The sequence below is a fragment of the Eulemur rufifrons genome, chromosome 16, assembly GCF_041146395.1.
Source record: "Eulemur rufifrons isolate Redbay chromosome 16, OSU_ERuf_1, whole genome shotgun sequence".
Classification (NCBI taxonomy): Eukaryota; Metazoa; Chordata; class Mammalia; order Primates; family Lemuridae; genus Eulemur; species Eulemur rufifrons.
In genome coordinates, this window is record NC_090998.1 from 26,511,027 (window position 1) to 26,526,974 (window position 15,948).

Consider the following 15,948-nt stretch of genomic DNA (forward strand, 5'->3'; position numbering starts at 1 on the left):
TTTATTTTTCCTAAGAAACTACCCCACAAAAAGCAAGAGGCTCCAATAAACTTGGGATAACTAGAAGGAATATAAATTTCTCAGGAATTCAAATTTCCCAGGATTAGCAAAGGCACACTTTTACAAAAGTAACATGTCTTTAGTTTGCCAGTGACTCAACTCTTATCATCTGAAGCATGCTCAACCTCTCCCCCATGGGCCATTTTCATTCTTTTAAGAATGAAAAAAAAAATGAAATTCATTTAGTCTCGGGGATGTACAAACAGTTCCAGAAACAGAAACAATTTATTTTCTCAATCTTTTTCTTATTTTCTTTTACAAGAAATTAATTCAATTTAATTCAATCACTGGCATGATTTCACATATCCAACTTCTTTCCTTTTTAAAAAATCTTTTCTAATCACATCAGGCCTTTTTCGTAAAAGCTTCAAATTGCCCATAATCATTTCATTCAAAAAGTCATCAAGCCATGAGATTCAACATAATTCTGGAATACATTCAGTTCTCAGAAGTATATGGATCATACCATATAATCAGAAACCTTGGCATGACCAAATACACAGAAACACACACATACACACATAGCTTTCTGATTAACAGCTTTTGGAAGTGGGGTGTGGTTGTGGAAGTGGAGATAGGATTTTTCTATTATTAAGGACCTACTAAGTGGCAGGCACCATGCCAAGTACCTGACTTTCATTATCCTATTCTATTTAATACTCAGAAATTTCTGTAGTATGCCTATTCCTACATCGCACATGAGAAATTAATCCAAGGAAGTTGTCATATATCCAAGGTCATGTAATCTGTGCTGAAGCAGTGAAATTTAATGCAGGTCTCTTATCTCTAAAGCCCATGCTTTCCCTACTGCATGCATTGCCTGCCCTGGGAAACCACTTCCTTGGATGACAGTATCACTAGGAAGGTGAAACTTGCTTGCCACTTCTGGGTTAGTAGCAGCACTTTTCCATCCTTTAGCATGGAAAATGCAGAGATGCCACTACTCCTATTGGAGAGCAGAAATAATCTTAAGGTTGGTGTCCATCTTCCTAGCCAGCTGATTCCTTTCTTGCCCTGATACTTATTCTCAAGGAAGAACACTGTGAAATTGACCTTTGGTCTGGACAAAAGGCCTAAGAAGGTGGTGAACTGAACATCGTGTCACATTTAACATTTATTACAGATACTTAGGCAAAGTGAACTACAATGTGTTACATGCAAAATTGTTTTTAAGGAAAGCATAACCTATGCTTAATCATTAATTCTCTGAGATCACAGAGGAAGATACTCAAGTGATTGCCATTTTAGATAAATATGCAAATAAAGACACAAAGGCCCAAAGAGGTTAAGTAACTTGCCCAGTCACGCAGCAAATAAATGGCAGATTCAGGGTTCAAACCCAGTCCTTCATGACCTCAAAGAACCTGAGCTCTTTCCAATACACCAATGGTTCTTGCCTTCAGTGTGTGTCAGAATCATTAGAGGGATTTTACACAGTACAGATGCCCAAGCTTCAACTCATAACTGTTGAATGAGAATCTCCAAGGTAAGGACATCTGGGGGTTTTTTGCTGTTTGTTTGTTTAAACAACTTCCCAGGCAACCCTGCTATAAGCCAAAGTTTGATAACCTCATTACCACACCATGCTCCTTATGGTCTTATAGAAGTGGTCCTCATTAAAGCAGTAAAAACTTCTAGATTAATCCTTTGCATCTTATGAGAGTTACTAGTGAACTAGCAAAATTCTAACATTTTGTGAATTTTTGTGAATCTGTACATCAGGTATGATCTTTTCTGCTTTAATTTACATGCACTTATGTTTAATTGTTCTCAATTTAGAACTAACTTGCAGAAGCCATTGATGTTCTTTTACTCAGCACTCTAAAAATTCTCTTAAAAATGTTGCAGTGTCTCTTTTACTTTGGAATATCAGATATTCCATATTTAGTTTAAGGGTCTTTACCCTTTTTTCACAAGATAAAAATATTAAGCAAATTTTGATGGATTATTGGGACTAAATAACATAGTTATATTTGAAAAGAGGGACTAAATAAAATGAATAAAGACCAAAGACTCTCATGATTAGGAAAGATATGACTACCTTCAAAAACCCCCCAGAAAGTAGAGGCCAAACATCTTGTGGATACTTCCAGAGTGAGTTAATATGGATGACTAGTTGATCATAAGAGTCCAAGTTCAGGGCCGCTGCATCGTTTCAAAAGCATTATATAAATTAGATGCCCCATGCCTCATCCAATTCCTGCTTCTAATAAAAATGCAGTCCTAGTGTCTGACTACATAAGTGATACTCAATGAGTTTATTGAAACCAAAAAATTTCTTTCTGACTTTTTCATTCTGCTGAATTTTCTTTCTTATGGTTTACAAAGTTTCTCTCTTGCCTCCGGGCTACAAGTAACTATTCATGTAAGTAGGATAGTCTCTCATGTTTAAAAACAAATGAAGAGACAGAAATACTTGCCTGTGTAATGTCAAATCAATGGAACACTCCCAAACTTTCCAAGATAAATTTATAGCTTTGTAAAAGTTTGAAATGTTTAGATCACCTCCCAGCTGTTATCTTTCAGTGACCACAGAAATGTGCCCTACCCTTGTCAAGAACAAGGTTTCATAAAACGGAAAAGCAGCAATTCCTCTGCTTGAGTTGTGATGATGGTGAGTAGTTAGTTACTCAACTCTTTTTCTTCTCAGTCCTTGGCCATTGATTGAATAGAGAATCTATGAGTTTAGACAATGAGAAGGAATATGATAAGCTCTTAGAATTAAAAATAATTTAAGTTCTATATTGGTGGGTTTTCATTGAAATTTTTGAAATATGTATATTTACTCATTTTTATCCTGTCTAATTTTCTTACCTTTAATTAATCTCTCCCATTAGCAAAACAACAAAAAAACTTTCAGAAGAGCTGGAGCCTATCCAGGATGCATTTGCACCATTTTATCTTGTCCTTTAGTCTTGTCATTATAAAGAGGGTCAGCTCTGAGCACTTTGAGCTCCCATTGGCAGTTAATACCTAGGACTGGGGAACACTTTGTGTCCCCTTTTAGTAGTTGCTATCTGCTATCTTTCATCACACCAACACAAGAGCTGGTAACCAAACACTTTCAGGAATTAAGTTCCCATTCATAGTTCTATTAGTATTTGTACAGGGATTTATTATAATTCAACAAGTGAAATTTGAGTCTTTTCAGTGAATTGCATTGTTTATGTCAAACATAAAGAGATGAACAAGAATCAAGGAATTTACGAACTACAGGGGAAATAGACATGAATTTTCAGAGTCAGTGTTTCCCCAAGTATGGTATCTAGACCTGATACATCTGAGGAAGTAGTTAAGAAATACAACATCCTGTGTTACACACCTAGCTACTGAGTCGGGATCTCTGAGGATGGTGTAAAGAAATAATTTTTAACTAGGTTCCTTGATTTTTCTATGCCTACAGTTTGAAAACCACTGATGTGAAGAATGTTCTGAGTGGTTATAAAGGGAAGTGAGTCATACACATTTGTTCATCTGCAATTGTCCATGTTAACACTCTAACTGGAGAAATTCTCATCATTTGCATGCATTAAAATCTGCTGGGGAACTTGATGTGAAATACAAACTCCTGGGTATGCCCTAGTAATTTTTTATTTAGTGGGTATGGGATGGGGCATGGGAATCTAATTTTAACATGCATACTAGTGATTCCAATGCAGTTGGCTTTGTGGATAACTCCTCTTTGAAAAGTGCTGGCCACAACCACTGGCCTGTTGGATGGCAGTTGTTTGTCATCTCTAGCACTCTGTTCAGGGAGTGGCAATATTTAAAGAGTATTATTTTAGAAGTTATAGCAGTATGGTGAGATTCCTCACAAGGCAAGTCATATCAGTAGGCAAGGCTATGTAGTAAAATGAAATCCTCCTGTAGCACTGTGGTTTGAATTGATGCAGCCTATTCATTGATTTATTTCAACTTACCATAATCAACTACTAGCTAGATCAGAAAACTCAGACTTTTAAAAATTGTACTGTGTTCATTCAGATACACCCTCTTATTTGAAAACACAAATCAATAGACAGAACATAGATTGGGACATTAGTTCCTAAAATTGTAATTATCTCCTAAAATAGTAATGCTGTAAATGTGTTATCTTGGTGTGTTCAATATTTCACAGGTTGTTTGAAAATATAATATGGTATAAAATCATCCTCTGCCTTTTAAAATCATAAAAACCAAAGACAAAAGAAATCCCGTGCATGGCAGTTTGCATCATATGTAAGGAGCCCCCCTGGGAGAAGGGTGGATGCTGAAGTCATTGTACACTTCCTGCTCTCAGTAGCCAGAAGTCATCACAAGCCAAAGTCAGAGTCCACAGAACCCTAAATAAATTTCCAGTGAATAGAATATATAATGCAGACTCAAAACTAGCCTTCTAGAAATTCAATTATCAAAAAGGAAGGAAATTGTATAAATTTTTGATAAGCTTATCCAAAAATATTCAACGTTTGTTGTACAATTGATATGAAATATCAAGGGGGACAACATCTGTTCAGAAAGCAAACATTTAGCATGCTTGTGATTGATTGGAATTGGAAGCAACATTAAAGATCTTTCTGGAAGAGAGAGAATGACTTCTTTGTTGAGAATGTGCCTAGGACACTTCATCAACCTTATCAATCCCAGATGTCAAAGAAGCATTGAGGATTGACCTAACTTCGAAATTATTTTCAGAATTGCAGTAACACCCACTGAAAGGCTGACCCTACAGTGCAGGAAAATGGTAGACAGAGGTATGTTAACTTGACAGACCAATATGTGAATTTAATTCCCTTCTCTAGTCATCTCCATTGAATTCTCAGGATGGCCTCTGAACATGGTCTTGCCTGATACAAGTAAGTCATGATCTCTCTGACTACCTGAGATCAACTTTTTGTTACCCAGTAAAAAAGGCTGGGGTGGGTCTCTAATGGAGAGAAGCCTGCTACTCAGGATCAAGGAGTAGATGAAAGCCTTGTTTTGTGGTTTAGGGGAAGAAGGGGACTGTCTCTGCTCCTATGTTATGATTAAAACCACAGACTCATTTTCTCTGCTCTTAACCTTTCTAAATATTTAGTTTTACTTTTATTTTCCTCACTGTTAACATACCATGCCAACACTACAGTAAAATTCAATTTAATCAAAATAGGTTGGAACCAATCAATTGAAAATGGGAAATACCAATTGAATCTAAGAATTTCTGTGCGGAGGGGACAGTAGAGACTATCTTATTTGAATAATTGTAATAAAAGTTAAAACTGCCAGTGCTCTTCTTTTTCCTTTATAAATAGAATATTAAAAAAATCAATTATCCCATAAGAAGTACATGAGCTCATGTAATTCTCTTACTAGACAATAACTGCCAACTGTATTAAAATGAGATTATGTAAAAATTGTATTTGTCTCACTTGTTATAAATTTGCTTGATTTGTTAATTTCTAATTATGTTTGTGCCGCTAAGTAAAACATCTTGTTAATCTGGGCCAGTTAACCAAGTCGTTGGTCATTTGGCTGGTAATTTGTAAAGACTGCATAAAGGCTGGTAATTTTGCATTGAAAACAATTATTTCCCAGCCAAAAATGGAAACTATCACCATGTGTAAACATAAAGCTGCCTTAAAGGGGAACAGAGTATAAAGGCAGGATGTGGATGACTTACTATCACTTTTTCTCCCCAAATGAAAAGTTCAAAATAAACACCTTACCTGTTATTGGAACTGACTTTTTCAAATATTTCCCAAGTTAAAAGGAGCAGGAATTACACTAAACTGACTGAATTGCATGAAATAAAGCAGATGGCTCTTGAGTAAATGCCTTCTTTAAGTAATATTATTACAGCTAAAACCAGTTTTTGAGTGTAATGAATTGGGTCAGTACAAACAAGAACAATGTGAAGATGATGATGATCTTTGTATACTGACCTGTTAATATATTTATGTTTCAGCTGTTTGAGAAAGTCAAAGAAGTCTGTCCAAATGTGCACGAGAAGATCAGAGCTATTTATGCGGATCTCAATCACAGTGACTTTGCCATTAGCAAGGAGGACATGCAGGAGCTTCTTTCCTGCACAAACATTGTCTTCCACTGTGCTGCCACTGTACGCTTTGATGACCCGCTGAGGTACGTTCCCATTTCCCTCTTGTGGCTTACATACGTTTGTGTGCATGGGCACATACGCATATAACTTTCCTTATGGTTTCTGTAAAAAAAAAAAAAAAAAATCCTCAGTGGAAAAAAAAAAAAAGCACAAAGAAACAAAACTCCAAAATCCCACCATCCAAAAACAATTTTTAATATTGTAGAGAACATCTATTCTAATTTTTCTTTATGCATCTATGATTATATAGATGTATGCTCAATTTTACAAAAAAAAAAAAAAGGCATCCTATTGAGAATGATGTTTTGCAACCTGCTTAATTTATATTTTTGGATATCTTTCATTGTCAATAAATATTATAATTTATAATGACTACATGATATCCCATTGTACATGTATACAATATATTCAACCAGTTCTGTGTTGGTGGACATTTGGATTGTTTTTTCACTATTATAAACTCTACAGTGAACAGGCCTGTGCATAAATTTTTTTACTCCTTTGTATGTTGTTCTTGGGGTAAATTCCAAGAAGAATGTCAGATACATATCAGATGTGTCCGGGATATGAACAGTTTACATTTTTACATGTAATGCTAAATAGCTCTCGAAAAAGGTGGTGTGAATTTATGCTGTCTCTATGTACATGAATGCTCATTTTTTTTTACACTCACAACAATATGTCTTAGAATTCTTTAATTCTTTTTTATTGTTGCCAATATGGTAGCAGAAATGGTATTGCATGTTCTGATTTTTATTTCTTTAATGATTACAAAGGTTACTGATGTTTAAATGCTTATTGGCATCTTATTCTTTTGTGACATGTGTTTTATTGTTCTTTGCCTATTTTTCTATTGCAACATTTTTTTCTTACTAATGTTAAGACTTCCTAGAAGATACAGCATATTTATTCTTTTTTTATAAGGTTCAAAATATTTTAACAATTTATGTCTTTCAACTCTTTTTATGTAGTTATTTATAATTTCTTCTAGTATTTATATGGTTTAATTTTTACATTTAGATCTTGGATCCATTTAAAATTTAGCTATAAAAAGGAATAGTCAGGAAAATTCTATTAAAAAAGTGATGTAGGTGTGAAAGTAGAGTAGCTTTATTACTCTTTCTAACAGATGACTAGTTCTTAAAAATATTTATTAAATGATTTACTCTTTATTTGAAATGAAATTATCACACTAAATTCCAATTTTTAAACTTATCTTGTTCCTTTAATCAGACTTTCTCTGCCAATATCACACCATTTTAATTACTGTAATTTTTATTCTATTAGGGCAAGAATACCCAGAGCACTCTTATTTTTATAAAATTTTCCTGACTATTATCACCTGTTCGTACTTCTTGTTTAAATTTAGGATAATTTTGTCAAGTTTTTAAAAATTTTGGGAGTTTGATTAGAATTACCTTGTATATGTAGGTTAATTTAGAAAAACTTAACATATTTAAAATATTGATTCCTCCTGTCCAAGAACAACATACGTGTTTCTATTTATTTGATTATTCTATTCTGGCACATAATGTTTTATCACTTTCTTTACATATTCATTTATGATTAATTTGATATATTTTTAAATGTTCAAGTTCCAATGTGTGCCTTTCTTCCATTGTATTCTCTAATTTTTGTTTGTATATAGGAAAGTGATTTTTTTACATAATTTTTATAAGTGGATACCTTACTGTTTTTCTAGATCTGCTTCTGTTTGTTTTACAGGTATACAATTATATAATCTGATAGTGATTTTTGTGACTGTCTTTTAAATATTTTTATCTGTTCATTAATTTTATTTTCCTCTCTAATTACAAGGCTAGTACTTCAAAGTAACGTTAAGTAGCGGTAGTGATTGTAGGCGTTCTTCCTGGCCCTGACTTTACAAGCAGTGCTCCTAGCTTTCACTATTAAGCATGACATTGGCTAGCAAATTGAAATATATATTGTTTAATCATTTCTTTCATATTTTAGCAAATTTATTTAATTAAATTAGAAATGGATATTAAATTTTATTTAAATTTTTTTCAAAATATATATAAATGATCATAGTTTTTCTCTTTTTGAGTTAAACTAGATTAGCAGGTTTCCTTATATTGGATAAAATGTATATTCCTGGAATGAACTAATTCATTGTCATCAAACACTGTGTTTCGATAGCTTTGTATTCTAGTAGCTACAATTTAGAATTCTGACATCAATTTTCATGTCTGACCTGGACCTTTACAATAATAGCAACTTATATCACAAATCTGTTGCTCCCCTCCAATTTATTTGCATTTTCCAACTTCTTGAGTAAGATGCTTAATTTTGTATTTTTGTTCTTTTAATGGCTGCTTATAGAAACCCCTTTATAAATTTAAAGGATTGTGATTTTTTTCCTTCCAGTTGATTAGAACCAAGTGATCTCTAAATACAATACATAACAGTGCTTCAGTGAATAGGATTTACGTACACAGAGGAGTACATCATTAATACATAACACATTCCAAGTATCACATAACTGTATAGCCATGACCCACTATTTTCTTCCTGCTCCTTTGATACAGCCACCAAAATCTGATAGACATGCCAGTGGGCGCAGTTACAGCAAGGCTGGGTGCAAACCTACCTCATTGTATTTCCTTCTGTTTAATCTTCTCTAGACACGCCGTGCAGCTTAATGTCATTGCCACCCAGCAGCTCCTGCTTATGGCTAGTCAGATGCCAAAGCTCGAAGCCTTCGTACATATCTCTACTGCCTTTTCTAATTGTAACCTGAAGCACATTGATGAAGTCATCTATCCATGCCCTGTGGAACCCAAAAAAATCATCGAATCCATGGAGTAAGTCAGGTCAAATGAGGGGATGGGGGGAAGGGCAGATTGGCATTCTCTTTGATGCTTTGTAGCCATCCAGTAACGAGGTAACAAAGTGGGATGCCCTTGAAACAAAATGCTTTGCAAAGGTGCTGGCTTCAGCTCCCCTGGCCCTGCTGGTCCCTTCATCACGCAGTGGGGAAGATACGGCTGAAGGGAAAGGTGGGTAGAAAATTCTTAAAGAAAGTTTTGCTAAATAATTCAAGATTGCATGGGGTACTTGGGAATACTATACATAGAAAGCGGTTTCTCACTTCTTAATGAATTCAGCATTATCACTAGATAAAGGAAGTATGACATATAATGTAAACGTTCAGAAGAACAATCTTAGATTCACACTGATATGGGTTTGATGTACAGCTCCACAACTCATTAGCTGTGTGACCGTGAGCAAGTTCTTCAGCCTCTCTGAGCCCCAGTTCCTTCATTTGTAATATGGACCCACCTTATAGTTGTGATGGTGAATTAAGTTATATAAAACACTTATTGCAGTGATAGGGAATGTTTAATAGCAGATAATCAAATGATTAGTAAAGAATAACTAATCAAGAATAAGAATTCCTCCAAGATCTGGCAGAAGGTGACAGTCTCGTGACCTATTTGGCTGAGATATACTTTCCTTACTGTCGTATTGTGCAGGAGAAATAATGTCTAGTATTTTTGTCTTCTTGCCAACTGACAGAAACCACTTTCTTCTTGGGACATGGCTCTGGTCTCAGAATAAGCACGTTTCTGTTTTCCACTTCTTCGTTCTTCTGCTCCATTTTGCTAAGATTACCTTGCTTTTTGTTGTTTTAGACTTTACATAAAAAACATTACAGCAGAAAAATGGAATATTTCACAGTGAATTTGTCACCTTATAATTTCACATAATACTGTATTTATATTTAATATATACTCTTTAAAAAGTTTTAGCTAAATTAAGAGCTCATTCCCTTAAGGGCAAACATTTTTATCTCCTCTAGCTCTGAGAATAGATATTTTTGTCTGTCATTTAAAAACATCCAGGACAAAGAAGAATGAAAGTCATCTAAAGGACTTTCAGAGGTTGCTTAAAGTTGGTAATAAAGGATGCTTAACTGGTGCAAAGAAACATTTTGGAGTCCAAAGTTTGTCAGGATAGTTGGAGGAAAGGCAGGTATACTCTGGTGCCCAAAGTCTATGCAGGAAGTTACGTATAAAGCCTCAGAGCATTTTCAGGATGAAATTGATTTGTTTGTCGATTTAGTTGCCCTCTTCTGGTGTTGCCTCTTAGTATATGTGATGCTAAATGTTTGATATGCCCAGGGAAGGGGCAGGCCCCTTTTGATTCCAGACTGAGTTTCCTGTGACTTACTCCACTGCTGATTCCTCTAACCCCTGACAGATCACAGCACAATTTGAGGCAGCAAAGGAATCTCTTGAGAGTTCATCAGAGAAAAGAGGTAGGCTATTAACATTGAGTTCACCCACGGTGAAGGGCTTCTCTAGGTCCTCCTTCCCACTGCTTTCCTCCCAAACTGTGTCCAGACACTAAATACCTCCAGGTTTCAAAGAAGAATAAACTCACCTTCCAGAGGAAGAGCTGATTTATCTTTAGGTGTTCAGCACTTCCCATACTCTCTCAGCGTGTGTCAACCAGAAAAGGCAGGTAATTGCTGCATGATTTATGATCAAACTCCAAATGACATTTGTACAAAAGTTTTTATGTCCATCTGTCATTTATGGCTTTCTAAGGATAACAGTTGTTTAAGCAAATATGCAGCCAAACAGAACTAAGAATGAAATTGATTTTATCTCAACAGAATACATTTTGAATGCAGTTAAGGAGTTAAGAGATTTTTTTTTTTTTTTTTTTTTCAAATAGGAAAAAGTCACAGCGAAGTAGTTCCTCTTCTCCCTCATTCTGTCTGGCTTTGCTTGTGATGGCTCTGTTGCTGACCCTGTTTCCACTTCTGCTTTACCTGGGTCATTCTTACTCAGAAATCAAAGCTCTCCACTGAAGCCCTTTGGGGTAGTCAGCCTTCCCTAATGCTTCCATGGTACCCAATGCTCATTTTTTTGTTGTTCTTGTTCAATCTTTATTTTTTTACATTTTTTCAGATATTTACAACATTGTGCACTAAAATTGAAAAATGTATAATACAAAACCCAGATTTATCTATTTATGTATTCAATTAAAATGTGTATCATACTGGGCAAAAAAAATTTTTTTTTCATTATCTATTTTTTATTTCAAAATATTAACACATTAACTGCCATGTGAGTTGTATTTAACTCACGCTAGTTTTGAGCCCAGGGCCTCATGAAACATACGAAGACTCAATTCTCCAAAACAAATTCAATAAATACGTCATGAGTCACATACAACTCAAGTGGCGTGCAGTGTAAAAATTGATTCTAGTGCTGTGTGAGTTGCAAATAACTCATGCACAGAAAACAATGAAAAATAACAAATTTTTCATTAAATTAGAAAGGATCATTTTGTTTTCAAAGTTTTTATTCTATTTTCGTTATAAAACAGTATGGCCCCAGGGAAAAAATATTTTTTCTAGTGTGGCAGTCAATGTGTTAAGGAGGTACAGATGTTTTTGTTGCGTGGTTACCTTTTATAATGCTTAGGTCGAGCCCTTGCTCTTAACAGGTTCTAATATCTGGTTGCTTATCTATTATATTCTCCCATAGACAATGGGCTTCTCAAAGGAAGAGAATATTTCTTCCTCCTTCTTGCATCCCCAATGCCAACATGTAGTAGTGACTCAAATATATGCTGAATGAATAAAAAGTTTTTGATGGCACTAGATAATCATGGTTCATGCTGTTCTGGCTGGGTTTTTGTTTGTTTTAACAGAAGCAAGAATAGATGACAGAATTCCAAACAAGCTGATATTTTGGGATGCAGAGGTTTTATGTGTAAAATATCAGTATCTCCACATCCTACCCCTCTTTCTGATTGCCCATTTTTTCCTTCTTAAACTTCAAATGAAACCCATGTGTTAAGGTTTGAATAACACTTTGAATAAAGCCTAGCAACCACTCACCAACTATTCCATCATTTATGACTGTTGCAATGACTCCTATAGCAGATGGAATTTTCTGAAGTTTTAGGATAACAAATAGCATTAAAATTATTCTGATAAATATTAATTCATCTAAATACAGGTTTAGTTGCTTTAAGAAAATATTTTTTTCTCTGATTTCTTCTCTATTAATTGTCCTGTGGTTAAGATAAAATTTATTTTCCAAGGTCTTTAGTTTCCTATTTCCTCTGGAAGATATTTTTTGGTTTTTTGTTTTTGTTTTTTTAAATAGCAAATTCATGGGGCCTAGCAGCTGCCATTCCAGTTAGTATTCCAGTCATTCTCATCCTTTAAAAAGGAACCAGAAGTTAGACAAAATGATCTTGAAGTTGTGCTCTGGGCTTTGTGATCTCAAGAAAATCACCCATGAAAATGTAAAATGAGCTCTTCTCTTTTCCAGAAAATCAGTTGAATGGGAATTCTAGTTCTGAGAAATAAAGGACGATTTGCATTTTTGGACAGGAAGTTTCCCCATTGCTTGGGCTACCGCGTTACTGCTCAGTGTTGTTACTAAAGGCAACGGGACTGTGACATTAAATCCCGTCCCAACTATTCCAGCCCCATCCTTTGCAGGCCTCAGGTCTCCCTTGCTCAGCCCACCCCATTCTCTGTCCATCCCACAGCCGAAGACTGTCAGGCCTCAGCTCCCTTCCTTCAGCCCCTAACTGAAAGCTTCCAGAATTACCTTGGTCCTGAACCATTCCAAAAAGATGAAATTTGACTTTGTTAGTACAAAAACTTTAGCATGTTAGCATAAACACATTTTAGTAATAAATTAGGAGCTAATGCTCATAATTAGTATGAGAAGCGTGGCCATTAATCAGTGTTAAGCAACTGCCGTCTTTGGCTCTTGTCCCTGCAGTTGTCTCCTGCCCCCATGCAACTGTGTCACCATTCTGACTCATCTCTGCCTTCATGTTACTACCTATTTGGTGAATTTACCTTTAGAAGTGTATGCGTGTAAATGCGTCAGGGATTGCCAGTGAAATTCCAGTTTTCCAGAATAAGAGTTTAAGTAGGATGTTTATTTTTAAAAATGTACATAACAGACCAGGAAAGATAGGGCTTTGGTTGTTGCTTGTCTCATTTTTCAGGCCACAGTAACTCCTTTTAGGGAAACCAGTGGAAAAGAAAAGAGCTTTTGCACCTGTATAAAAACCTGAAATAACTAGACTTGGGAGCTAGAAAAATGGGTCCATAAATATTTATTGCTTTATTAAACATATGTAAATAAATCTTATAAATCTGCATGAAGAAGGGAAGTGCAGAAATGAATTATTACTGAGCGATTACTGTGAGCAAGACACTTTCACAGACATTTAATTCCTTAGCATAATCTTGTAGGGTTGATATTATTATCATGGCTGTGCTAGGAAAGGAGCAAAAAGCTCAGAAAGGCTAAGTAACTCTTCAAAAGCCTCTCAGCTGGTAAGGCACAGACACCATTTTTATACGTGACCACTGGATTCAGAAGCCCATGGTCTTTCCAGTATATCCACATACTTAGCAGTGCTAGAGATTAAAAGGTGCTGTCTTAAAGTATAGACTGTGCTGTCAAGGAGCTCACATCCAAAATGAATAGAACAGGGGGAAATTATACACGTGGTGTGGTGGGGAGATGGGACCTATTAAGCCTAGTGCTGTGGAGAGGGTGGTAGGAGGACTCTCGGAAGACAGGCGTATGAGATAGACTTGGAAGAGTGGGCAGTTTGGACAGGTGAGACAGAGCACCTACCAGGTAGAGCAACTGGAGCAGGGAAGCCTGGGGCATCTTGGCAAACAGCCAGGACTCCATTCGGGCAGCGCACGTGTTGTATACAGGGAAGCAGTTAGAGATCACGCTGGAAAGGTAGGCTGGCCCATACTGTGGAGGTTTTGAATACCATGCAGAGGGTCGTGTTGGGGGTGGGGGGGGAGGAGGGAAGAGGGCTCATTTGTTTTAATCACAGAAAGACTTTGATGAAAGTGGGCTTTAGGAATATTATTATGGTCGTAGGGAGTCGGGGGAGAGAGTGGATTAGCTTGGGAAGTAGCCAGAGGCAAAGTGACCATCACCAGAGACGGAGTGGTGTGGAGGACTGGAACAGGGGCCTGACACCAACTACAAAAAACACCTATGTGTTTTGGGGAAGAAAAACCAATAGGACATGGCTACTGCTTTGCATATGGGGTTGCACATATCTAATCAGCTGTCAGATTTGAATATGCCTAATTGTCATGCCTTACATTTCTAGCACCAAGGATTTAATTCTTTTAAAGTTCAATCATATTGAAATTTTTACTCCAATTCTATTGACATTTTTATGCCAGGTATTTTTTGAGAGCTAACCCCAATGTACTCAAATCTTAAGGACCGAAGTTTGTGAAGTGGACTTCTTTTAAATTAGTGATTCCCTAATTTGCCTGACCATAATAGTCACCCAGGCTTGCTAAAAACACCAGCAATCAGACTCTCACCCCTGCGGGTTGATTTAGTGGTTCTAAAATGGCACCCAGGAATCTGGATTTCTAACAGGGGTCCTGAGAAATTCTTATTTATGAGCAGGCAAGTTTGGAGACTAGTGCCTTAAAAAGCTTTCTCATTGAGCAGCTTCCACTGGAGATGGGGATCATTCGTATTCCAATAATCCACGCTCCCTCCTTCTCCTGCTCCCCTCACCTTCTGGTGTCTGTCAGTCAGTTCCTAGATCCACTGTTGGCCCATAAATGAGATGAGGGAGTAGCAGTATAAAGATGGAGAGGAACATGCATTATCCCACTCTTTCTCCCAGCCCCCAGGTGGCCATATAATTGAAATAGTCTCTATTTCTCCAGACAGTTGAGTTGCTTTTAATTCTAGGATCATCTCAAACTTTCCTGATTCAATTTAAATCAAAAGGCACTTAAATATCCAGACTCAGCACTAGTAGAAGCAAAGTAAGAAAAATGATAGCATTACAGACTGTGATCATGTGCCTCCTCAGTATCAAATGATTTATTAAAATTGGGAGTTGTAATTCTGAATAAGTCTTAACATCAAACGTATCTTAATGCTCAACAATTTGTCATGTCAGCAAAGTGGTAACAGCTAAGATTTTCTATAATCAAAAATCAAAATAGTATGGTTATGTCTGTCTTATAAAATAGGAACAAATGTATCAAACACATTGATTATAAAAATCACACTGATGTATTCAGGCAGCTTAATTTCTAAAAAAAAAAAAACTATATCAATGATTTGACCAAATCTATCAGCTAAGAGAAATATTACATCTGTAATTGATACTAATTTTGTTGTTTTCTTAGAGAAGTGTAGATAGACTTTGGGGTTATCAAAATGCTTCTGACGTATTTTTAAGAAAGATTAGTCTGATGCTGTCTATGGTAACTCAGTTATTCGTGATACATGTCACCATGTAAGTAGGAATATTCAATAATCGTGCTATTGAAGGTGCTTCAGAATCCTATAATCACTCCACTTGACAGACTTCAGAATTCATTGGAAATCTCTGGAAATAATTATCAAGTTATTATCATAGACTCTAAACAGATCTTTGAGATGCTTTTCATAGATTTGATCAAACAGATTGTAAGTCTGCCAAATGTAGTTGCTTTGATTTGATTTGCATTGAATGAAATTTTAAAAACTAACAAGCTAAAGGTTTCAGGATTTGGGGCACTAGATTTTTATTGAACAAAACTGAATGAATGGGACTGCTACTGAGGCATCTTGGATGAGGGAGCCTATAATTCCATGAACTCAGCACTCAGCATTCTACTGGGTACACAATTGGCACTCAAAATGCATTCAGTGAATGTATTTATGAACGTGTTGCAAAGGAAGTAATTAAAGATAATTATAGGGTATCATATGTAATAAAGTAGTAGTACTAAAGTAATACTAATAAAATAGTGC

The 15,948-nt window shown here is 35.9% G+C and overlaps 1 protein-coding gene across 1 annotated transcript in view; it reads left to right on the forward strand.

Annotated features, from left to right (window-relative positions):
- The window catches only part of FAR2 (fatty acyl-CoA reductase 2), a 45,857-nt gene that overhangs the window by 11,476 nt on the left and 18,433 nt on the right, over positions 1–15,948 (forward strand). The window contains exons 2-3 of the mRNA XM_069490781.1: positions 5,984–6,159; positions 8,782–8,961. Coding sequence (XP_069346882.1) covers positions 5,984–6,159; positions 8,782–8,961 — 356 coding nt within the window. The remainder of the gene's footprint in view (positions 1–5,983; positions 6,160–8,781; positions 8,962–15,948) is intronic.